This window comes from Clarias gariepinus, chromosome 1, assembly GCF_024256425.1.
Source record: "Clarias gariepinus isolate MV-2021 ecotype Netherlands chromosome 1, CGAR_prim_01v2, whole genome shotgun sequence".
NCBI classification, from domain to species: domain Eukaryota; kingdom Metazoa; phylum Chordata; class Actinopteri; order Siluriformes; family Clariidae; genus Clarias; species Clarias gariepinus.
Window position 1 is genome coordinate 39198970 of NC_071100.1, and position 26521 is coordinate 39225490.

Sequence of the window (26521 nt, forward strand, 5' to 3'; positions counted from 1 at the left end):
TTGTTGTTTTCTTATTACTGAGAAATACCATACTATACTATTACTAAAATAATAATCATAATAACAATAATAATAATAATAATAACAATAATAATGTATGACATGTAATTATAAGAATATTGTTTGTACCAGTTTTAGGAAAAGGGGAAATGAAGAGAATTTGACCCAGACTTAACATATATACACATTTAGTGATTATAGAGATTTATCAGGTTTAGAATAAACACTGCTAAACTTGGGACAGGGTAAGCTCAGTGGTTAAGGTGATGTGTACTGACTGGAAAGTCCCAGGTTCAAACCCACAGTACCACCAAGCTGCCCTTTGTGTATCATCAGGGTTTCTGTACATACTTTGAACATTTGCTGTCACTGTGTGTCACTGCTGTACTCCCAGCTGGCGCAGTAATAAACCCCTGAGTGACTTTTCTCACTTTGTATTCTTACTATAAACTGTTCTGCTCCAGAATTGTTATTATCAGGAACAGGTTGGTTGCCTTTTTTGACATAAAGGATCCGTTTGAGAACGTCTTCACCGTCTTTCTTATGGTACCAGTGGACATAATCTCTAGATAATTTGGTAACTTTGCAGATGATGTTCGCAGTTTTACCCTTCTGTTTTGTTATGGAGAGATCATTTTGCTCCAGTGACACTCCCAGAACAGCTTCTATAATTAATATTTAAAAGACAAAAACCAAATTTTTAGTATTTTGTTTTCTACTTTTTCTTGTTTATGCTCACAAAAAAGTGGTGAATGGAGACCTAATTGTTTATATTATATTTTCACAGCCAACTTAAAATGTTTAAGCTTTCATTGTAGTGATCTGATATTTACCTGGGATCAAAGAGGAGAGAACAAATATTGTTATAAACATTTTAAGTTGGCTGTGAAAATATATAAACAATTAGGTCTCAATTCACCACTTTTTTGTGAGCAATAGTTTTTTGATATGTGTTTTTTATGTATTGAGTAATGATGTCATTTCCTTGGGTGGGGATTGGCCACCGTATCAACAAGCCTAACCCAAACATGGTGTATGTATTTTTTTTTATAGCTAAAAAAAAACATACTAAGCAAAATCAAGTCAATTTGTTATACAACATCCTATTTGTAGTAGTTCTGTAAACAGGAAATTAAGGTAATTAACTGTATGTAAACAATTCTTACACGTGCACCTGGACGTGGTGCTTATACAACACAGGGCACACAAGCACACATTTATTTACCCACAAGTTTTTAGGATTGTGGGAGGCACTGGCAAGCATGGTGGGAACATGCAAACCACATGCAAACCACTAGGCTTTTTAATTAGAGGCTATTTAATCCAAATCAGGTGAACCATGTAGGAATTAAAGCAACTTTTTGCTGTTTAAAAGACTAAAAGTAATTGTACCACATACTATTTGCACCAACTGATGTTGCCAGTTTCACTGTGGGCAACACCAGGGAGGCACCTGGGGTCCTGTAGCTAGGATATAGGATAGCTGTAACACCCCGATGATTTAACGCTTTATTATTATTATTAGTAGTAGTAGTAGTAGTATTGTTGTTGTTATTTGTGAAAACATAAATGTAATATAAAAGTTAGCATTAATGATGCTGCTATGAGTGGTGGCGTGGCAAATGTTAAGGGAGCTGCTGAGATAGCCGTATAATAAATGGAGCCAGATGCAAGGCTTAGAAGAAGTTTTGGGGAACGTTTTGAGTGAAGAACTGCAGGAATGGTTGTGCAAGTTTTTGGGAGATTGTTTCTCTTTTCGTTGGGAGGGGGTCTTTCTCTTCAGGTTCAGTGTGAAAGGTCGCTTTGTACCTTTTATTTAAGCACTTCCTATCAGGTATCTTTAAGCAAACCCTTTCTGTTATTTACACACTGTTCTCTCTCTTCTTTTCAAACCATCTTTGCCCTTTTTCTGCATTTTCCTTCAGGTACTCTTTTACCTTTTCTCTTTTCTTTTCAAACACTCTTCTTAACAACATACACCTTCTCACTAATACTCCAAGTTTCTTGGATTCCACTCTCAGCGGAAGGTTCTTGCTGCAGAAACATACTCACTGTCTTGTGCAGAATGCTGCTCCCAACTTGCAGTTCTATTTTCCATTTTCCATTCTTTCCAGATTTGGTAACAACACCAAACTATTTAATGAGGCATTGAGACCCCTACTTCAGGTTCCTTTTCTAGGAATATGGATGAAGGATAGCCGTGCTGACACTCAAATGATGACATGCCCACGAGTTAAAAGTGCCACAAGGTGGGCACTTCACCCGGAGTAGATATTTGGCCAAGGGCAGGGGGTTTAAGGATGCTAGATATTGGCGGGAGACTTCTATGTCTATTTTACCCTTTCAGAGTTCCCAATCCCCCTGACGATAAGCTGACTGTTGTTCCAATTGGATGCCAGAAGCCCTTTCTTAAATTGGGTCCGCGGTCTAACACTAGGTACTGTAACTCCTTGGCTCAGTAGAGTTACGGCAATGAGATGAATTTGCATGCCTTTAAGAAGCAATCTGCTACCACTAGTATGATCATGTTCCCATTGGAGAGCGGCAGGCCGGTCACAAAGTCTAGTAAAAGGTGGGACTATGGGCAAGTCAGTATGGGCAACAGATGCAAAAGACAGCAGGGTCACAAGTGCAGCATTTTATTTTGTGCGCACATGGAACATGTCTCCACATGGGCACGGACATTCTTGTTCAAACCAGGCCACCATACAAATGCCAGCACAGATGATCACATTCCAGGACAGTGTCACGCTCTCAGCTCTTCGCTCAGCGCTGTTCAAAGACCGCTTCCACCTTTTGACATTTCTGTTTCAACAATGTCATGCTCTTCACCACGTGGGCTTGTTTTCCCATGCTGTCATGTCACCTTCTACACCCTGGACCGCCCGGCCTGCACACCGGTTTGTCATCCGGCTCTGATTTCTCTTTAATTATAAGGAAGCGCAGCACGCTGTCTCTTCGTCAGATTGGGACAAAGTGCCCTAGCCCAATTCTTTTTATTGTTTTTTATGTTGCCAGGTTTATTTTGTTTTCTCCTTTTGCCTCACCATTCGGATTTTTTGCTTTGCTGACGGATTTCCCTGCTCTGACCCCCGCTTGCACTTTCTCGACAACGGCTCTGTTTAAATCTACACTGACGGATTTTACGGCTCGGATCAAATGCGCCTGCTCTCTTGACTACTCAATTCAATTCAATTTTATCTGTATAGCGCTTTTAGCAATTTTCATTGCCGCAAAGCAGCTTTACACAGTCAAAATAATTATTTAAGTGTGTATGAAATGTGAATTTGTATGAATCAAAATGGTCAGTTTGTCCCTGGTGAGCAAGCCGAGGGCGACAGTGCGAAGGAAAAACTCCCTGAGATGGTAATAGGAAGAACCCTTGAGAGGAACCAGACTCAACAGGGAACCCAACCTCATTTGGGTGAAACAGAAAGCAGTAAATGATCTGCATTTATACAGTGTGTAGGGTGGGAGGCAGTTCAGCTATAATAGCTGATGTTAATTGATGTTAATATGGAGTCCAGGTAGTTATTGAAGATCCAGGTAGACTTGTAGGAAGTTCCAGTCATGAACTATCAAACTGTCAAGTCCCCAGAGAAACAGTTGCCAACACCAGTCAAGGCCAGAACCGTCTTCTAGGTAGAGAAAATCATCCCCAGACACCAGACGCATCCCAAAGAGACACACGGGGCATCCATGTGACAAGATCTTCAACCAAAAGCGGGGCACCAGGATGGGTCAGACAGGTCCGGAGGGCAGAGGGAGTCTGGATCACTGGCAGCTCAGGAACGACATGTGTAGCTCGACAGAGAGAGAGAAAGAGTGAAAGAGGGAGACAGAAGGAAAGAGGAAAGAGAAAGAGGGGGAGAAAGAGAAGAAGAGGAGAGATGGCAGTTAGGTATGGTCACAGTCACACAATGTATAATGTAAATGTATATTAACTGTAGAGTGCAAGCAGAGACTCCGGCAGGACTAACTATGACAGCATAACTAAAAGGGAGAGCCAGAAGGAAACACAAACATGAGGGCTTCCTGACATGTAAAGCAACCAATCACCTCACCGTCAGCAAACCTGAGTGATCAATGAGAGTGGGGAAGACAGCATCTAAACATACCAGTTCACCATAATACTCTACGTCCATGAGTCCCCCAGATCTGCTCCTTTACCTATGGCAAATCTATTTTTTAAAATGCTTGGCTAAATAAATAGGTTTTTAGCCTGGACTTAAACACTGAGATTGTGTTTGAGTCCCGAACACTATTTGGAAGACTATTCCATAATTTTGGGGCTTTGTAAGAAAAAGCTCTGCCCCCAGCTGTATTTTTCATAATACACGGTACTGACAAGCAGCCTGCATCCTTTGTTCAAAGTAGGCGTAGCGGATCGTAAGACACTAGCAGTTCGCTCAGGTACTGCGGCGCGAGACCATTTAATGCTTTATATGTCAAGAGTAGTATTTTAAAATCAATGCAAAATTCCACAGGGAGCCAATGAAGTGAAGATAAGATAGGGGTGATGTGCTTATATCTTCTGGTTCTAGTGAGGACTCTCGCTGCTGCATTCTGGACTAGCTGAAGCTTATTTATGCATCTAGCTGAACAACCAGACAGTAAGGCATTACAATAGTCCAACCTAGAGGTGATAAAAGCATGAACTAGTTTTTCTGCATCGTTTAGCGACAATAAATTTCTTATCCTGGCAATATTTCTGAGGTGAAAGAATGCTATCCTGGTAATATTATCAACATGAGCTTCAAATGAAAGGCTGGAATCAATAATCACACCAAGGTCTTTCACTGTTGCATTTGATGGAACAAAAAGGCCATCTAAAGTTACGGTGTGATCTAAAATTTTACTCCTAGCTGTATGCGGTCCTATGACTAGAACTTCTGTCTTATCCGGATTAAGCAGAAGGAAGTTAATTAGCATCCAAATTTCCAGGCGCATTCCTGCACACATTGCTCAACTTTAGTAAGCTGTTTTTTTTCATCAGGTTTTGCTGAGACATATAACTGTGTGTCGTCAGCATAATAATGAAAACTAATACCATGCTTATGGATTATGTTGCCCAGAGGAAGCATGTAGAGAGAAAAAAGCAGTGGACCTAAAACTGAACCCTGCGGAACGCCAAACTCCACCAGAGAACATGCAGAATAATCACCATTTAAGTCTACATACTGATAACGATGGGTCAGATAGGATCTGAGCCAGGAGAGGGCTGTACCCTTAATTCCTACTACATTTTCTAATCTGTGAAGAAGAATAGCGTGATCAATGGTGTCAAAAGCTGCACTGAGGTCGAGTAATACAAGCATAGTTACACAACCCTGATCAGAGGCCAATAGGATGTCATTTACTACTTTAACGAGTGCTGTCTCTGTGCTGTGATGAGGCCTAAATCCTGACTGATACAGTTCATGTATGCCATTTCTATGTAGATATGAGCATAGCTGCTCCGCTACTATCTTTTCCAAAATCTAGTCGGCATTGACACTACTCTTATGAACTTCACAGCTTTGACCCAACGCTCACGACCCCCTGACCATGGCTCTTCTCTACGCCTTGGTACTGACACTATGATTCCAGATTTAACGGCTTTGACCCAATGCTCTGGCTCTCTCAACCACAGCTTTTTTTCACACTTCTAAACTGACGCCACACTGATTGATTTCATGACTTTGAAAGCACCAGGAGGAACTCGTCACCACCAGACAGACAATGCTATAAAAACAGAGATTCTGATTTCTGAGATTTACTTTTTATTTTACTTATCTGTCACCAAAGAGAAGAGAGCAGCATAAATGACTATAAATCAAATCATAACAATATATATCGAATCACAATATGTTGATTTAATTGTATAATAAAGTTCTCTCTAGATTCAGCTATATTTAATGTCTCTGTTTCTACATTAATGCTTAATTGCAACAGTTTTTGCTCAGAAAGTAATGATGTCATGTCCTGGGGTGGAGATTGTCAACCTTGGCAGGCAGCATTAACATGAATTAATTATAAATATTTGGGGTTATGTGCCATGCTGTTGCCATGGTGTCATGCTGCATCGCATTGCATATCATATCTGTATGATAAAGCATCAGAAATCTTGCAGCAATTTAGATTCTGAAGACTTGTTGTTACTTTAAATACAACATGCCTAGGAATCACCTTTTCTGCTTTATACAGTATCAAGGGATTTCATAAATATTGAATAATATATAGATTTACTATATTGAAACAAGACCCAGCCCACTTACTTTTTAATTTTTATGCTATATTTTATAACATATAAGTTTCAAATAAGAAAAAAAAAGAGATCCTATCATCCGGAGATCACTGGTTCAATCCGCAGGTGATGCTATGGCCTCTCACAGCCATAAGTCTAAAGAGAGCTGATTGGCCGAGCTCTTTTAGAGGGGAGGGATGAGAGGTACTCATGCTCCCACATTAATACGGCTCTACAAACCAATCAGTCTGTGAGCTCACGTAAGCGGAGGGAGCAGATAGCGCTGTCATCCGAGTGTGTTACTCCGCCCCCAACGGTGCATGAGCAAGCAGTTCGAAAAGATGGTCGGTGACATCACGTGGGTCGGAGGAAACACATGATAGTCTGCGGCCCTCCTGACTGAGTGGTGATAGAAGCTTAGGTGTGGGAGCACCCTAGTGACTGGGATGAATTGGACACTACTAAATTAGGGAGAAAAATCGGGGGAAAAAATATAATAAAACAAAAAAAAGAAGAAGAAGTAAAAAGAGAATATAAAAGGAACAAAAGTTAACACTTTCTTTTAAGCTTAGATATGAGCCCCCAAATATGGATTTATTTGTTAAGAAATGGTGGTGAGATGGGGCTAAAATTAGACCCGACAACACTGATCAACAATTAATTCAAATAGCATTATTGTGCATTTTAGATATCTTTTATTTTAAAAACACATAAAATGTTAAGGAACCATCAATGTTTAAATAACAAACAGAACAGGGTTATACACTACTTGTGCAAATAGCATTTCCTGTTGTGCTTGTACTGTATAACATTGGGGTTTTTGCACACACTGTAAATATTTTCTATCATTGTGGGAGCTTCTCCAGCTGGCACAGTAATAAACTGCAGAGTGCTTTTTCTTCAGGTCTGCTATTTTCAGGTCATAATTATTAGACTGTGTTCTCACACCAAATTCCTGTGCTTCATGAAAGTTAGCATCATGAACAGGCTTCAGGCTTCCACTTTTGACATACAGGATCCTTGTGAGAGCTTCTCCTTCTTTCTTTTGGTACCAGTGGACGTAATTGTCACTAGACAAACCGGTCACTTTGCAGCTAATAAACACACTTTTGCCCTCGTCTTTGGTCATGGAAAAATCTTTTTGCTCCAGTGTCTGTCCTAGAACTGATTCTGTAATGAAAAAAATTGAGGGAAAACGTTCTGAGATTTCCTTTTCTTTTTCCATCTTTTTTTTTTTTTTTTTGCTTATAGTTTTATTGCAGTGATCTTATACTTACCCAGAGAGATCAGAACAGCACATATAATTACAAACATGTTAATTTGGACGGAAAAAGGTTTTCTTTCAGTCCCGCACTCTTTATTGCACCTGTTATTGCATTAATGCTAGTTTATCATATGAGTCTTTCCTTTTTTTAAGTACTGATGTCATTTCCTGGGTGGGGATTTCTAACCTTGTCAGCAAACATTAATCCAGATTTGTTGTATTTGTTGTTTTCATGTTACTGAAAAATACCATACTACTACTATTACTAAAATAATAATAATAATAATAATAATAATAATAATAATAATAATAATAATAATGTATGACATGTACTGTAATTATAAGAAAATTGTTTGTACCAGTTCTAGGAAAAGGGGAAATGAAAGGAATTTGACCCAGACTTAACATATATACACGTTTAGTGATTATAGAGATTTATCAGGTTTAGAATAAACACTGCTAAACTTGGGACAGGGTAAGCTCAGTGGTTAAGGTGATGGTGTACTGACTAGAAAGTCCCAGGTTCAAACCCACAGCACCCCCAAGCTGCCCTTTGTGTATCATTGGGGTTTCTGTACATACTTTGAACATTTGCTGTCACTGTGTGTCACTGCTGTACTCCCAGCTGGCGCAGTAATAAACCCCTGAATGATTTTCCTCAAGCTGTTGTATCTTCAGATCGTAATTATCACTTTGTATCCTCACTATAAACTGTTCTGCTCCAGGATAGTTATTATCAGGAACAGGTTGGTTGCCTTTTTTGACATAAAGGATCCGTTTGAGAACTTCTTCACCGTCTTTCTTATGGTACCAGTGGACATAATCTCTAGATAGTTTGGTAACTTTGCAGATGATGTTCACAGTTTTACCCTTCTGTTTTGTTATGGAGAGATCATTTTGCTCCAATGACACTCCCAGAACAGCTTCTGTAATCAACATTTAAAAAACAAAAACCAAATTTTCAGTATTTTGTTTTCTACTTTTTCTTTTTTATGCTTTTTATTGTGGTGATCTGATATTTACCTGGGATCAAAGAGGAGAGAACAAATATTGTTATAAACATTTTAAGTTGGCTGTGAAAATATATAAACAATTACAGTAGGTCTCAATTCACCACTTCTTTGTGAGAATTAGTTTTTTGAAATGTGTTTTTTATGTATTGAGTAATGATGTCATTTCCTTGGGTGGGGATTGGCCACCGTATCCACAAGCCTAATCCAAACATGGTGTACGTATTTTTTTTATAGCTGAAAAAACATACTAAGCAAAATCAAGTAAATTTGTTATATGACATCCTATTTGTAGTAGTTCTGTAAACAGGAAATTAAGGTTATTAACTGTATGTAAACAATTCCTACATACTTGAGGAGTGGAGGGAATTGTTGTAGGAATAGTATAAATACTTATATACAGTAAATTGCTATTTAAAATTCTATTTATTTTAGCTGTCTCCCACATTATATAGAAAGTAAAATTTTTAAATTAATATGACATCAAAACTCAGACATTCAGCTTTACTCTCATTTACTCCTTTTCTATACTGCTTATTCTTATCAGTGATCTGTTTTAGTCAAAAGACCCAGCACATATTTAACTTTTGACCTTACTTGCTCATCCTGTTAGCCAGAGCCCTCTTTTAGTAAGTTAGCATTAATGATGCTGCTATGAGTGATGGCGTGGCAGATGTTAAGGGAGCTGCTGAGATAACCGTATAATAAATGGAGCCAGATGCAAGGCTTAGAAGAAGTTTTGGGGAACATTTTGAGTGAAGAACTGCAGGAATGTTTGTGCAAGTTTTTGTGAGATTGTTTACCTTTTCGTCGGAAGGGGGTCTTTCTCTTCAGGTTCGGTGTGAAAGGTCGCTTTGTACCTTTTATTTAAGCACTTCCTATCAGGTATCTTTAAGCAAACCCTCTCTGTTATTTACACACTGTTCGCTCTCTTCTTTTCAATCCATCTTTGCCCTTTTTCTGCATTTTCCTTCAGGTACTCTTTTCCCTTTTCTCTTTTCTTTTCAAACACTTTTCTCAACAACATACTCTCTTCTTACTAACACACTAACACTCCAAGTTTCTTGGATTCCACTCTAAGCAAAAGGTTTTGCTGTAGAGACATACTCACTGTCTTAAGCAGAACGCTGCTCCCAACTTGCAGTTCCATTTTCCATTCTTTCCAGATTTGGTGACAAGACCAAACTACAATGTGGCATTGAGACCCCTACTTCAAGTTTCTTTTCTGGAAATATGGATGAAGGATAGCCGAGCTGACAGTCAAATGATGACATGCCCAGTGAAAAGTGCCAGAAGGTGGGCACTCCCCCCAAAGTAGATATTTGGCCGAGGGCAGGGGGTTAAAGGATGCTAGATATTGGCGGGAGACTTCTATGTCTAGTTGACCCTTTCAGAGTTCCCAATCCCCCTGACGATAAGCTGACTGTTGTTCCAATTGGATGCCAGAAGCCCTTTCTTAAATTGGGTCCGCGGTCTAACACTAGGTTGGAGAAACCATGAACATGCACCACATGCTGTTTGGTCTCCTCGGCTTAGTGGAGTTTTGGCAGAGAGATGAATTTGCATTCCTTTGAGAAGCAACCTGCTACCACTAGTATGAACATGTTCCCATTGGAGGGCGGCAGGCCGGTCACAAAGTCTAGTAAAAGGTGGGACTATGGGCATGTCAGTGTGGCGCGACGCTACAGCATGAAAAGATTTACTAAGCGTTATTATACCGATTACGCCACCCTGGGACTCACCCCAGAGACAAAAAGATTTAAACCACTCAATTTAGAGGTCAAGCACACAAGTTTGACTACTTCCCAGCAGGCAGGAGGCGTGGATAAGATATTTGGAAAATTAGAAATTTATTGATACAATTATTTAAAACACACTAAAAACAGAAGACAAAAGAAACCCCAGGTCAAACAGGTAAACACAAAATATAAAGAAAGGAAAACTAATTGGAAAGACCGGACTGAAATGTATATATTGTTGGATAAACTCAAATCAAAATATTTAGAGCTAAGGTTCACCAGAGCCAGACCAAGTAGAGTGGTCTTTTTACCGGAACACACTTCCACACACACCACTGTGCACAATGATCGCGCGCTCAAACACTCCAGGTGTAGCACTGCACACAATCGGGAAGAATGACCACCACAGCGAAGAAAACCAATCGGTCACTGAACCTCAGCTCCTACAATAAACAAAAGAAAAAGGACAAACAAAACACTCCAACAATATTACAAACACTTCTTAAGACATCTGACAACAATAAGGGTCAGAAGCTAACAAGTACAAAAGAAAGAATCATAAAAAATTAAACGTACTGAATAGTCTCTAGCAGGTCAGCCGTCAAGAAATGCGTCCATTCCAATTAACAAAGAAAAAGAAACAATTAATAAAACCAAAATAACAATAAACCAAATACACTTAAATAGGCCAAGAAAACTTAAAGTACTTAGCCAAAAAGGGAACAAAAAGAAAAAGAAAGAACAACGAATAAACCATACGTTCGACACAGGGCGACAAAGCAACACGACACCAGACGGATAAACAGTCCCCTCTCGACGTTATTCACGGCAACACTGGCGCGAGATTAACGGCAGCGTCTTCGCTATCAGCAATTAGCAACTTTAGCTTCTCACACTGTTAGCAGCTGTATCTTCACAGCCCTACAAACGAACAGTTCTAGCGGCACTTCTTACCTTAAAGATAGGTCATATGAGGTAACATGGAGGGGATCTACATCTGCCCCACGTAGACTCTCTACTGGTGTCCCGCAGGGCTCAGTACTTGGTCCTCTTCTGTTCTCCCTCTATACCCGGTCTCTTGGTAAGGTCATATCATCGCATGGATTCTCATACCACTGTTATGCAGATGACACCCAACTTGTCCTCTCCTTTCCTCCCTCTGACACTCAGGTTTCCACCCGGATCTCAGCATGTCTGGCAGACATCTCATTTTGGATGGCTGCTCATCAGCTGAAGCTCAATCTCAGTAAAACCGAACTGTTGTTTATTACTTGTGACTCATCTCCAGGTCAAGACCTTGTGATATCCATGGACAACAACCAAATCACTCCCTCAACCACCGCCCGCAATCTTGGGGTAACCGTGGACAATCATCTGTCATTTTCCCCACACATCGCTAACCTTACGCGCTCTTGTCGATTTCTTCTTTACAATATCAGAAGAATTCGCCCATTTCTTTCTTCACAGGCTACTCAGGTGCTTGTTCAGTCCCTTGTTATTTCAAGACTGGACTACTGCAACTCACTCCTGGCAGGCCTGCCTCTGTCCACGATTCGTCCTCTGCAACTGATCCAGAATGCAGCAGCACGACTCGTTTTTAACCTTCCCAAGTTCTCCCACACCACCCCACTCCTCCGCTCCCTGCACTGGCTTCCTGTAGCTGCCCGCATCAAATTCAAAACACTGATGCTTGCCTACAAAGCCAAAAATGGCCCAGCACCCACTTACCTCTCTGCGCTAATTACACCACGCACTGCACCACGTTGCCTCCGATCCTCCAGCACTGCTCGCCTCATCCCACCATCTCTCAGGGATCGAGGGCGGCATTCATCCAGGCTCTTTTCTGTTCTGGCACCTAGATGGTGGAATGAACTTCCTCTAGATGTCCGTACATCAGAGACTTTGACTATCTTTAAACGACGACTCAAGACGCATCTGTTTCTCCAGTACTTGGACTAACCCCCCTCCCCCCGAAAAAAAAAAAAAAAAAAAAAAAAACCTCAGTTGTGTTGGACTAATGGTACTTAGTTATTAACCTAGTTAACCCAGTGTAAGTATGTATCCAATGTTGTAAACATTAAAGCACTTTTTGTAAGTCGCTCTGGATAAGAGCGTCTGCCAAATGCCTAAATGTAAATGTAAATGTAGCGGCACCACTCGATTAGCAACAGCCAACACAACAATAGCAACGAGAGGGAGTTTCTTATGACAAACACAAGAGAGGAAACAATAACAACATGTACACTTCTAACTCTCAGTAAAAGGCAAGTTAAACCACTTACCATTCAGGTCTTCAGAGCGAAAACACACAGGCACCGGTTTAGTCAGAGCTGTATCCCATCATAACAATGGGGCACAAGGAAGCCTAATCAATATGCAAGAATTAATATTATTAATTCCTTCGGCAGCTAATGAACCAACCCGGGTTAAACAAACATACCTTTAAGGCAAATGCTCACAACTACGTCCACTGCAGCGCTGGAAAACACGCTATAAAAAGTAAGAATGATTAATGTTTAAACAACGCGCTTACCTGTCGCCTCTACAAACATGGACAACAAAGGGGAAACCGGGCGTGACGCAACCCAGGTAACCTCCAATCCGGCTTTAAATAGGGAGGTGCCCTACTCTGATAGGCTAATACTGCTGTCACTTACCTGAACCCACTACATCAGTATGGGCGACAGATGCAAAAGACAGCGGGGTCACAAGTGCAGCATTTTATTCTGTGCGCACATGGAACATGTCCCCACATGGGCCCGGACATTCTTGTTCAAACCAGGCCACCATACAAATGCCAGCACAGATGATCACATTCCAGGAAAGTGTCACGCTCTCAGCTCTTACGCTGTTCAAAGACCGCTTCGCCTTTTGACATTTCTGTTCCCACAATGTCATGCTCTTCACCACGTGGGCTTGTTTTCCCACGCTGTCATGTCACCTCCTACACCTCTGGACCGCCCCGCCTGCACACCGGTTTGTTATCCGGCACTGATTTCTCTCTAATTATAAGGAAGCGCAGCACGCTGTCTCTTCGTCAGATTGACGAAGCCCAATTTCTCCTTTTGCCTCACAATTCGGATTTGTTGCTTCGCTGACGGATTTCCCTGCTCTGACCCCCGCTTGCACTTTCTCGAAAACGACTCTGTTTAAATCTACACAGACAGATTTCATGGCTCGGATTAAATGCGCCTGCTCTCTTGACTACTCGGCATTGACACTACTCTTGTGAACTTCACAGCTTTGACCCAACGCTCATGACCCCCTGACCATGGCTCTTCTCCACGCCTCGGCACTGACACTATGATTCCAGATTTCACGGCTTTGACCCAATGCTCTGGCTCTCTCAACCACGGCTTTTCTGCATGCTTCTAAACTGACGCCACACTGATTGATTTTATGACTTTGAAAGCACCAGGAGGAACTCGTCACCACCAGACAGACACTAGCCGATGCCATGGTCCAGATGCAAAGCCTCCAGACACCTACAGCTCGTAACACAACCCTAGTACCCCCACGAGAGCCACGCCTACCAGCTACTCCCACTTACGGAGGAGACTCGGGAATATGTACTGTAGATCCTTTCTATCCCAATGTTCCCTGATTTTTGAGCTTCAAGCCTCCACCTCCTCCTCTGAAAGATCCCAGGTGGCCTACGTGATCACTCTTCACACCGGTAGGGCACCGAAGTTTAGCATGACTCTCTGGGATGCTTACAACCCATGCTACGAGAGTTTTGAGGCCTTTTCTGGAGAAATTAAGAGGTTCTTTGATCAATCTTATGATGGCACAGAAGCCGGGACTAAACTACTACTCCTTCTCCAAGGATCATGCTCCGCCTATGATTTGGCCATCGAGTTTCGAACTTTAGCCGCCTTGAGTGGGTGGAACGACAGAGCCCTAGCAGGCGTCTTCCTGGAGGGACTGTCGGAGGCACTAAAGGATGAACTAAATTCTCTAGAGCTTCCCTCTGACCTCCACGAACTTATGGAGGCCACTGCCACCCGGAAAGGGCTGCTGTGGGGGCTCAGGTCACATGCTCAAGGACTGCCTGGTAAAAGGAGGCGCCCTCTAGTCAGGCTGGCCACCACCTTTGCAATGCTCCAGGGAGCCAACACCTTCACGAAACTAGATTTATAAAATGTTTATCACCTTATCCGTATCCGGGAGGGTGATGAGTGTAAGACAGCCTTCAACACCCTTACTGGGAAGTTCAATAATTTGGTGGTCCCTTTTGGTCTGACCAACACCCCTGCCATCTTCCACTCCCTCATTAATGACGTCCTTTGCGATTTCCTGAATTCTTCCGTGTTCGTCTACATGGATGACATTTTAATTTTCTCTTGAGGCCTGGAGGAGCACTGGCACCATTTTTGCCAGGTTCTATAGATAACAACCTCTATGTCAAAACAGAAAAGTGCTCCACCACTTTTCTTGCTTTTGTTATTTCCCCTTCCAGGCTAGAGATGGAACCAGCCAAGGTCCAGGCAGTCTCCAACTGGCCCACTCAAGAAGACAGGCTTGATTATACAGTAGGCCCTGTTTGGAGTGGCTAGCCATCTAGCAATGTCACTGGGATACAGTAGGAGAGGGAAGTAGGCTCATGGGGATCCCTAGTTTCTAGCTCATTTAGCTTATTTTTTGGCTGTTCTGATAGCCCCTGCGTGTGAGCCGCCATGAGAGCCAAGGCGTTTCAAGTTGGCTGCCAAAGTGAGAAATTCTACTGCATAGTCGACCTCTGAGTGAGTACCCTGACGAATCCATAGTAGCGGAGAGGTCACACCCCCTGCCGTATGTAGGTAAAGGAAGGTAGTTTTAAATGCTTCCACAAATGTGTCCAGGGTTGAATCAGGGGAAAGTACATTTTGCCACCTTGCAATGGTCCATTTCAGTGCTCAATTGGATAATATAAAGATCATGTAGGCTATTTTAGCTCTTTCCAAAGAGAATTGTTAGGGCTGCGGCTCGAAAACTCGCAACGACTGCAAAATTTTAAAAAAGTCTCTGGGTTCCCCTGCACTCTTCTACTAACACGCATTCTAGTCCCACATACCCTCTTATCACTAACACACTTTATTTTCTCACACGCTCTCTTCCCACTAACACAAATTCAATACAATGTTATTACACTATAACATTTTCAGTTGAAACGGCTTGATTTTTTTTTTTTACAATGCTCACTAAATACATTTAATAATGTTGCCTGTGAAAATCATTTCATGTTTTGGTTATACAGTATACCATCAGGGTTTTTGTTAATGCTATACAATATACAACATTGTGACAATGCCAGCTGGCACAGTAATAAACTGCTGAGTGGTTTCTATTCAGTTTTGTTATCTTTAAATCAGACTGTATCAGACATAATTATCAGAGTGTATCCTTACATCAAACTTATTTGCTTCAGGATGGATATCATGAAAAGCTGGGCTTTTTTATTTAACATTCAGGGTCCCTGTAAGAGCTTCTCCATCTTTCTTTTGGTACCAGTGCACATATTCTCTGGATAATTCGGTCACTTTGCAGCCGATGTACACATTTTTGCCCTCAAAGAGAGATGTTGTTGCTCCAGCATCACTCCTAGAAAACTCCTACAAACATAAATCTATAAAAACAGAGGTTCTGATTTCTGAGATTTACTTTTTATTTTACTTATCTGTCACCAAAGAGAAGAGAGCAGCATAAATGACTATAAATCAAATCATAACAATATATATCAAATCACAATATGTTGATTTAATTGTATAATAAAGTTTTCTCTAGGTTCAGCTATATTTATTGTCTCTGTTTTTACATTAATGCTTAATTGCAACAGTTTTTGTTTAGAAAGTATATATGTATAATAATGTCATGTCCTGGGGTGGAGATTGTCAACCTTGGCAGGCAGCATTAACATGAATTAATTATAAATATTGGGGGTTATGTGCCATGCTGTTGCCATGGTGTCGTGCTGCATTACATTGCATATAATATCTGTATGATTAAGCATCAGAAATCTTGCAGCAATTTACTGTAGATTCTGAAGACTGGTGTTACTTTAAATACAACATGCCTAGGAATCACCTTTTCTGCTTTATACAGTATCAAGGGATTTCATAAATATTGAATAATATATAGATTTACTATATTGAAACAAGACCCAGCCCACTTACTTTTTAATTTTTATGGTATATTTTATAACATAAGTTTCAAATAAGAAAAAAAAATGCTGTGGCCTCTCACAGCCGGAGGTCTAGAGAGAGCCGATTGGTCGAGCTCTTTTAGAGGGGAGGGATGAGAGGTACTCGTGCTCCCACATTAATCATGGCTCTACAAACCAATCAGTCTGTGAGCTCACGTAAGCGGAGGGAGCGGATAGCACTGTCCTCCGAGTGTGTTACTCCGCCCCCAACGGTGCGTGAGCAAGCAGTTCGAAAAGATGGTCGGTGACATCACGTGGGTCGGAGGAAACACGTGATAGTCTGCAGCCCTCCTAAATGAGTGGTGGTAGAAGCTTAGGCGTGGGAGCACCCTAGTGACTGGGAGGAATTGGACACTGCTAAATTAGGGAGAAAAATCGGGGGGAAAAATCCAAAAATATAATAAAATAAAAAAAAAGAAGAAGAAAAAAAGAGAGAATATAAAAGGAACAAAAGTTAACACTTTTTTTTAAGCTTAGATACGAACCCCCGAATATGGATTTTTTTGTTAAGAAATGGTGGTGAGATGGGGCTAAAATTAGACCCGACAACACTGATCAACAATTAATTCAAATAGCATTATTGTGCATTTTAGATATCTTGTATTTTAAAAACACATAAAATGTTAAGGAACTATCAATGTTTAAATTACAAACAGAACAGGGTTATACACTACTTGTGCAAATATCATTTCCTGTTGTGCTTGTAGAACATTGGGGTTTTTGCACACACTGTGAATATTTTCTATCATTGTGAGAGTCCCAGCTGGCACAGTAATAAACTGCAGAGTGCTTTTTCTTCAGCTCTGCTATTTTCAGGTCATAATTATTAAACTGTGTCCTCACATCAAATTCCTGTGCTTCATGAAAGTTAGCATCATAAAGAGGTTCCTGGCTTCCACTTTTGACATACAGGATCCTTGTGAGAGCTTCTCCTTCTTTCTTTTGGTACCAGTGGACATAATCACCACTAGACAATCCGGTCACCTCGCAGCTGATATACACAGTTTTGCCCTCGCCTTTGGTAACGGAGTAATCCTTTTGCTCCAGGGTGATTCCCAGAACTGGTTCTGTAATAAAATAAAAAACATTCTGTGATTTTATTTTATTTTTTCATCTTTTTTCTGTTTTTATAGTTTTATTGCAGTGATCTTATACTTACCCATGGCCAGGGAGAACAGAACAGCATATATGATTACAAACATGGTAATATAGAAGTAAAATAGTTTTTTCTAAGTCCAGCACTCTTTATTGCACCTGTTATTGCATTAATGCTAGTTGAAAATATGAGTCTTTCCTTTTTTAAGTATTGATGTCATTTCCTGGGGTGGGGATTGTTAACCTCGTCAACAAACATTAATCCAGATTTGTTGTATTTGTTGTTTTCTTATTACTGAAAAATACCATACTTTTACCAGTTTTAATAATAAGAGGAAATTAAGGGAATTTGACCCAACTTTTACAAAAAATATACATGCTTGGTGACCGATAGAGATTTATCAGGTTTAGAATAAACACTGCTAAACTTGGGACAGGGTAAGCTCAGTGGTTAAGGTGATGGTGTACTGACTGGAAAGGCCCAGGTTCAAACCCACAGCACCACCAAGCTGCCCTTTGTGTATCATCAGGGTTTCTGTACATACTTTGAACATTTGCTGTCACTGTGTGTCACTGCTGTACTCCCAGCTGGCGCAGTAATAAACCCCTGAGTGACTTTTCTCAAGCTGTTGTATCTTCAGATTATTATCACCCTGCATCCTCACTTTAAACTGTTCTGCTCCAGGATAGTTATTATCAGCAACAGGTTGGTCGCCTCTTTTGACATAAAGGATCCGTTTGAGAACGTCTTCACCGTCTTTCTTATGGTACCAGTGGACATAATCTGTGGATAATCCTTTAACTCTGCAAATGATGTTTGTGGTTTTTCCCGTCTCTTTTGTCATGGAGAGATCATTTTGCTCCAATGTCACTTCCAGAACAGCTTCTGTAATCAACATTTAAAAAATAAAAACAATATTTACAGTATTTTGTTTTTTACTTTTTTATGCTTTTATTGTAGTGATCTTGTATTTACCTGTAATCAAAGAGAAGAGAACAAATAGTGTTATAAGCATTTTGAGTTGGTTGTTTTAAAAAAAAAAAAAACAAGAAAGAAAACGGACAAAAATAAGTTCTAAATGCACTCTCTTTTTGTGTGAAATGTAGGACATGAGTTTTTTATGAATTAAGTAATGATGTCATTTCCTGGGGTGGGGACTGGCTACCGTCTCACCCAGTTTTACCCCAACAATTTATTACAAGATATCCTATTTGTAATAGTTTTAGAAACAGGAGGAATTTACCTTAGTTTTTGCCTTTTTATATTATAAATTTTTGGTGACAGTAGAGACTTATTAGTTTTTGAATAAATGTAGGTAAGGAACACCTGGACAGGTAATTTCCTGGGGGTGGGGATTGGCCACAGTGTTAGTCAGCATTGAGCAAGCCTTGGTGTTTAATTATTGAACAGAGCAACAATACTAGTAATAATGCAAGACCCAGTGGTAGACCCAGTTTTTAAAAAAGGCAGAATATTTTGCTTCCAAAGCTTTCTTGCTCACTTCAGGCACATTTTTCATTAAGGCAAAATATATTTTTTCAGAACGTAAGTATATAAATAATGTCAGATTTATGTTAAACATAAATGTAATTATATACACTACGGCTCAAAAACATGGGATCACTTTTTGGAACACTTGAAAATTATATTGTTTTCCAAGAAAACACACACAAAATTAGTCTGAATATAACATATAGCAAAATAACAAAACATGCTGTCATTGTCAGAGTTAGAAATAATGATTTTAATGGAAATGATGAATGTGTTTTTTAAACAAAAAAAAAAAACCTTTTGCATCAAAAGGAAGACCATAGGCATTCCTGTTATCTTTTGCTAGTTACATGCAATTGTTGCATAAAAATGCGTTTGAGTAGAAACTCTTGAGCAGTAGTATACATACTACCAGTCGGAAGTTGCCTGGTTTCTTCCAGGTACTTCGGTTTCCTTCCACAGTCCAAACACATGCAGGTTAGGCTAACTGAAATTACCTGTAGGGTGTCGAGCAGGCAACTTAAGTAAACACCTCTGTTTGCCCGCTAGAAGTCTAAATTCACACCTAAGCTTCGTGTCCCTTTCAGATATTAAAAGTGCTGTTCATGCAAAATTCTCTTATTATATCAGTACTTTTTTATTTTTACTTTAAACAACCATATGCTTGATTTCTGAGTGTACATCACATACAGTACAGTACATAGGATATGAAATACATTGTTTCTAAAGTAATGGCCATATTTGTACTGTTATAAAAATGTTTTTGTCAATCATGTAGATCATAATTAAACCAATCTTCACTTTAAACTGTTCTGCTCCAGGATAGTTATTATCAGGAACAGGTTGGCTGCCATTTTTGACATAAAGGATCCATTTGAGAGCTTCTTCACCATCTTTCTTATGGTAATTGCTCCAGTGTCACTCCCAGAACAGCTTCTGTAATCAACATTTAAAAAAACAAAACAATATTTCTAATATTTTGTTTTTGACTTTTTCTATTTTTATGCTTTTATTGCAGTGATCTAATATTTACCTGTTATCAAAGAGAAGAAAACAAATATTGTTATAAACATTTTGAGATTTTATTGTCAAAATATAATAAGGAACAAAAAAGGCTCCAAATTCACCACCTTTTGTGTGAAAGTTAGAACATGAGGTTTTTTTATGTATTAAGTAATGATGTCATTTCCTGGGGTGGGGATTGGCCACTGTATCAGCCAGGGTTACCCCAAACTTGTATGTGTATCTGTTATTTTCACAAAAAAAATAGTATTAAACAATACTAAGTTACCAAAGCAAGACAAGTTATTACAAGACAACGTATTTGTAATAGTTCTAGAAACAGGAGGAAATTTCATAATTTTTTATAAATGTTTGGTGACAGTAGAGAGCTATTAGTGTTTGAATAAATGTAGGTAAGGAACACCTGGACAGGTTTTGTTGTGGTTGTATCGCATCAGGGTTTCTGTACACACTGTGAATATTTACTGTTACTGTGGACCCTCTTTCCCAGCTGGCGCAGTAATAAACCCCTGAGTGACTTGCCTCCAGTTTTTTGATCCTTAGATCATAATTATCAGACTGTATTCTTACTTTGAATTCCCCAATTTCTAAGGGATTAGGGTTGGTTTTTTTTTCATATATGATCCTTGTCAGAGCTTCATCGGCATCTTTCTTTTGGTACCAGTGGACATAATCTGTGTTTAATCCGGTCACTTTGCAGCTGATGTACACGCTTTTACCCCTTTCTTTTGTCATGGAGAAATCTTTTTGTTCCAGCACCACTCCCTGGACAGCTTCTGTAATCAACATTAATCATAAAAAACTGCAATTTCTGTTGCTATTCCTGTTGGTTTTTCCTTATTTAATTTAAAAAGTTTTAATACTTACCCATGACAAGGCAGAACACAACAGCATATATTGCTAGATACATCTTAATTTTATAGGCAAAATTATGCTTTTAGCTGTGCATTCTTTGATTCTTTGGATGGGCTTCATGAGAGCCAGTTTCATTAAGGTGATTGATGGGCTTTAAAAATGCACTTCTTGCAAGAAGTATTCCAGAGCAGTTGACCTTGCAGTCTTAAAATAACAACTGACTGTTTTTCTTACCTAATTACCTAATGCAGTATGGCATAGTTTTAAAATCTGCAGTACGGTGAAAGATTGTGGAAAATACATCACAAAACAAAAAACCTTGAATGAGAAGCTGTTTTTAAACTGTTATAGTGTGTGTGTGTGTGTGTGTGTGTGTGTGTGTGTGTGTGTGTGTGTGTGTGTGTGTGTGTGTGTGTGTGTGTGTGTGTGTGTTCACATAATAATTATAGTCGTGACACAGTGACTTAGTCAATTAGTTAGAATGTTCTCCCCATGGTTGCTGTGTTTCCTTCAGGTACTTCAGTTTTCCAAGATTTTCAAATTCCCCACACGGTGCGAGCTGGCAACCTGACCCCTTAAGAAACATGCAGTATATACAGTATATACAGCTTGATAGGGCAATACAAATTCACTCCTGATATCACATCATAATGATATCACAGAGCTGCTGGATGTTAGACATCTGGTGGTGGATGCCCCACAGGTGCTCAATAGGGTTCAGGTGTGGAGGCATAGTGATGCTACCACCACCATGCTTAACTGTCGGCAGGGGTACATACTGGAGACACATACTGGACACCATTTTATCTTAGTTTATTTTGGTCTCATCAGACCACAGGACATGGATCCAATAATTCATGCTCTTGGACAGGTTGTCTTCAGCAAATTGTTTACAAGCTTTCTTGTGAATCAGCTTCAGAAGAAGCTCCCTTTTGGGATGACGGCCATGCAAACTAACAAAGTTAGTTTGTCTGAGCACTGCCAGCTGACCTCCCGCTTCTGCAACCTCTGAAGCAATGCTGGCAGCTTATGCATCTGACACACAGCACAAGGAGTAGAATCTGTCTTGGAAAACCTCTGTATGACCCTGGCCACTGCACTGTCACTCAGTTTCAGGGTGTTACTGATCATCTTGTAGTCTAACACATCTTTGTGGAAAATAACAATACTATTTCTCAAATCCTCTGAGAGTTCTTTGACATGAGGTGCTATGATTATCCAGTGGTCAGTTTGAGTGAATTGTACACAAAGCACCAAATTTTAACCGCTCTAATATAATATCCACAAATTTGTGATCCTATCAAACTGACAAACACAAAAACATGATGAATAGGACATGTGACTTTGCATGGTATCACTTAGGGTGTACTCACTTTTGTTGCCAGATATTTTGACAATAATGGCTGTATGTCAGTTATTTTATAAAAGTTATTTTCACTGGACAGTAACTCTATACTGTTATACAAGCTCCAAGTTTCATTTCTATAGTATTGCCTTTTAATAAGATATACTTTTTGAGATACTGTACTGTACATCATTTTATTGTATACAGTTCTGAAGGGGTAATATATGATCATTAACATCCTGTAATAAGTGTCACCTAGTAGAGGATCGGTGCCCTCTTGAGTTCCTCTTAGGGATTTGTTTTTAGCCACAGTCACCTCTGTCTTGTTCATTAGAAGTCTAAATACAAACCCAAGCTGCATTCCTTGTGAATGTTGTATATTAACACAGTAGTAGAGCTGTCATCTGTGATTCTACATTTATAGCACATCTTGCTTAGGTATAGAATATGTACTGTAGCTTACATGTGTTTGGTGATAGTATCATCAGTGTTATCAGTGTTATATTATAAAAATAAGTAATTAAAAGACTGCTGTAGATTTACTGTTGAGGTTGTGTCCCGTCAGGGTTTCTGTACATACTGTGAATATTTACTGTCACTGTGGGTTCTTTCCCAGCTGGCGCAGTAATAAACCCCTGAATGACTTTCTTTCAGTAATTCTACAGTATCTTCAGGTCATAATTATTACCCTGAAATCTCACTTTGAAATCCCCTGCTTCACTATGGGTATTATCAGAAACAATTGGGCTATTTAGTTTGACATAAAGGATCCGTTTGAGAGCTTCTTCACCATCCTTCTTTTGGTACCAGTGGACATAGTCTGTGGATAAATCGGTAACTTCGCAGGTGATGTGCACAGTTTTGCCCTTCTTTTTTGTCATGAAGAAATCTTTTTTATATTTTTTCACCTTTTTTTTTGTTGCCTTTTTATATTTTTTTAGTGAGTTGATACTTACCCAAGGACAAAGAAAAGAGAACAGCAAATATGGTTATAAACATTTTTATTTGGCTGTCAAATAAAAATAAGCTCCCAGTTCAGCACTCTTTATTGCACTTTTTTGCAGTAATGTTAGTTTAGAACTTGAGTTTATCATGTGTAAAGTAATGATGTCATTTCCTTGGGAGGGGACTGATAAACTTGTCAGCCAGCATTGACCCTGTCTAATTATTATTATTATTATTATTATTATTATTATTATTATTATTATTATTATTAATATTATTATTATCATAGAAGATCATCATTATTATTATTATTATTATTATTATTATTATTATTATTATTATTATTGGAGGCCTTGAGGTCAAACAGATCTAAACATAAATACTTTATAAATTATGTTTATTATTACGATATTACAATAATTAACAGAGCACATTAAGGTTTGCCAATACAGGGTGCCAATAACCGCTAAAGCTACGTCTACTGGTCATCCCAGGTTAGTTCTTGACAGATAGGCTATGTACTGTAGCTTACACGTGTCTGGTGATAGTATCATGAGTGTTAGTTAGTGTTTAAAAATGTGTAATTACTCTACTGCTGTAGAGTTTTTCTTTTGTGGTTGTGTCACATTAGGGTTTTTGTACATACTGTAAATATTTACTGTCACTGTGGGTGCTTTCCCAGCTGGCGCAGTAATAAACCCCTGAGTGACTTTCTTCAAGCTTTTGTATATTCAGATTATAATCATCATCCTTTATTTTCACTGTAAACTTTTCTGCTCCAGAATAGTTATTATCATGAACAGGTTGGCTGCCTTTTTTGACATAAAGGATCCGTTTGAGAACTTCTTCACCGTCTTTCTTATGGTACCAGTGGACATAATCTGTGGATAATCCTTTAACACTGCAGGAGATCTCCACAGTTTTTTCCTTCCCTTTTGTCACGGAGAGATACTTTTGCTCCAGTGTCACCCCCAGAACAGCTTCTGTAATCAACATTTAAAAAACAAAAACAATATTTCCAATATTTTGTTTTTTACTTTTTCTATTTTTATGCTTTTATTGCAGTGATCTGATATTTACCTGTAATCAAAGAGAGGAAAACAAATATTGTTATAAACATTTTGAGATGTTATTGTCAAAATATAATAAAGAACAAAATAGGCTCCAAATTCACCACCTTTTGTGTGAAAGTTAGAACATGTTTTTTTTTTTTATGTATTAAGTAATGATGTCATTTCCTGGGGTGGGGATTGGCCACCGTATCAGCCAGGGTTACCCCAAACTTGTATGTGTATCTGTTATTTTCACACACAAAAAATACTAAGTTAATACTAAGTTAAAAAATACTTGCAAGACAAGTTATTACAAGACAACGTATTTGTAATAGTTCTAGAGACAGGAGGAAATTACCTCAGTTTTTGACTCTTTTATAAATGTTTGGTGACAGTAGATGTAGGTAAGGAACACCTGGACAGGTTTTGTTGTGGTTGTATCGCATCAGGGTTTCTGTACACACTGTGAATATTTACTGTCACTGTGGACCCTCTTTCCCAGCTGGCGCAGTAATAAACCCCTGAGTGACTTGCCTCCAGTTTTTTGATTCTTAGATCATAATTATCAGACTGTATTCTCACTTTAAGGTCCCCAATTTCTAAGGGGTTAGGGTTATCTTTTTTTTCATATATGATCCTTGTGAGAGCTTCATCGGAATCTTTCTTTTGGTACCAGTGGACATAATCTGTGTTTAATCCGGTCACTTTGCAGCTGATGTACACGCTTTTACCCCTTTCTTTTGTCATGGAGAAATCTCTTTGTTCCAGCACCACTCCCTGGACAGCTTCTGTAATCAACATTAATCATCAAAAAACTGCAATTTCTGTTGCTATTGCTGTTGGTTTTTCCTTATTTAATTTTCAAAGTTCTATTACTGTTGGAATACTTACCCATGACAAGGCAGAACACAACAGCATATATTGCTAGATACATCTTAATTTTATAGGCAAAATTATGCTTTTAGCTGTGCATTCTTTGATTCACTTATTTTTTATTCTAGTTGATTTCATGAGTTAAGTTTATCATGTGTAAAACAATGATGTCATTTCCTGGGGTGGGGATCGGGCACAGTGTTTGTCAGCAATGAGCAAGGTGTATCATCCTATTTAAAGCTACATGCTTTTTTTATTTATTGAACAGAACAACAATACAGAACAATACATTTAATAAATAATATCAGGTATGTTAAACATATTAAATAGAATTATGCACATACTACTATAAGTCAAAAGTTTGCCCCCTTCGAATTCCTGTGTTTTATCCAACATGTAGAATAATTTTCTTTGATCAGTTATTATTGAGATGTGTCTACTACTTATGGTCTGTGAAGCCTTCTAATCTAAGCTGATAATTGGTGATTTTTGAATAAACTTCTCCTCTGCAACAGAGGTAAGTTTTGGTCTTGCTTTCCTGGGATGGGCTTCATGAGAGCCAGTTTCATTAAAGTGATTGATGGGCTTTAAAAATGCACTTCTTGCAAGAAGTATTCCAGAGCAGTTGACCTTGCAGTCTTAAAATAACAACTGACTGTTTTTCTTACTTAATTACCTAATGCAGTATGGCATAGTTTTGATAGTACTGTGCTAGATTGTGGAAAATACATCACGAAACAAAAAACCTTGAATGAGAAGGTGTTTTTAAACTGGTATTGTGTGTGTGTGTGTGTGTGTGTGTGTGTGTGTGTGTGTGTGTGTGTGTGTGTGTGTGTGTGTGTGTGTGTGTGTGTGTGTGTTCACATAATAATTATAGTCGTGACACAGTGACTTAGTCAATTAGTTCGATTTCCCAGGTCAGGTTTGTGTGCATAGAGTTAGAATGTTCTCCCTGTGCTTGCTGTGTTTCCTTCACTTACTTCAGTTTTCCAAGATTTCCAAATTCCCCACAGGGTGCGAGCTGGCAACCTGACCCCTTAAGGAACAGGCAGTATATATACAGCTTGATAGGACAATACAAATTCACTCCTGATATCACATCATAATGATATCACAGAGCTGCTAGATGTTAGACATCTGGTGGATGCCCCAAAGGTGCTCAATACTGATGCTACCACCACCATGCTTAACTGTAGGCAGGGGTACATACTGGAAACACATACTGGACACCATTTTATCTTAGTTTATTTTAGTCTCATCAGACCACAGGACATGGATCCAATAATTCATGCTCTTGGACAGGTTGTCTTCAGCAAACTGTTTACAGGCTTTCTTGTAAGTCAGCTTCAGAAGAAGCTTCCTTCTGGGATGATGGGCATGCAAACTAACGAAACAGTGTGCAGTGTATGGTCTGAGCACTG

General features: G+C 39.3%; 4 gene segments (V, D, J or C); all 4 read right to left on the reverse strand.

Moving 5' to 3' along the window:
- Window positions 1-8087: 8087 nt before the first annotated feature.
- On the reverse strand, window positions 8088-8553 carry LOC128526943 (T cell receptor gamma variable 3-like). The segment is given in 2 exon segments: window positions 8088-8416; window positions 8514-8553. Coding segments are annotated over 2 exon segments (369 nt in total).
- Window positions 8554-17083: 8530 nt separating this feature from the next.
- On the reverse strand, window positions 17084-17684 carry LOC128521195 (immunoglobulin lambda variable 6-57-like). The segment is given in 2 exon segments: window positions 17084-17487; window positions 17580-17684. Coding segments are annotated over 2 exon segments (447 nt in total).
- A 6118-nt stretch (window positions 17685-23802) lies between these two features.
- Window positions 23803-24348, reverse strand: LOC128528613 (T cell receptor gamma variable 3-like). The segment is given in 2 exon segments: window positions 23803-24158; window positions 24256-24348. Coding segments are annotated over 2 exon segments (396 nt in total).
- A 254-nt stretch (window positions 24349-24602) lies between these two features.
- Window positions 24603-25247, reverse strand: LOC128521211 (probable non-functional T cell receptor gamma variable). The segment is given in 2 exon segments: window positions 24603-25015; window positions 25119-25247. Coding segments are annotated over 2 exon segments (456 nt in total).
- Window positions 25248-26521: the final 1274 nt, after the last annotated feature.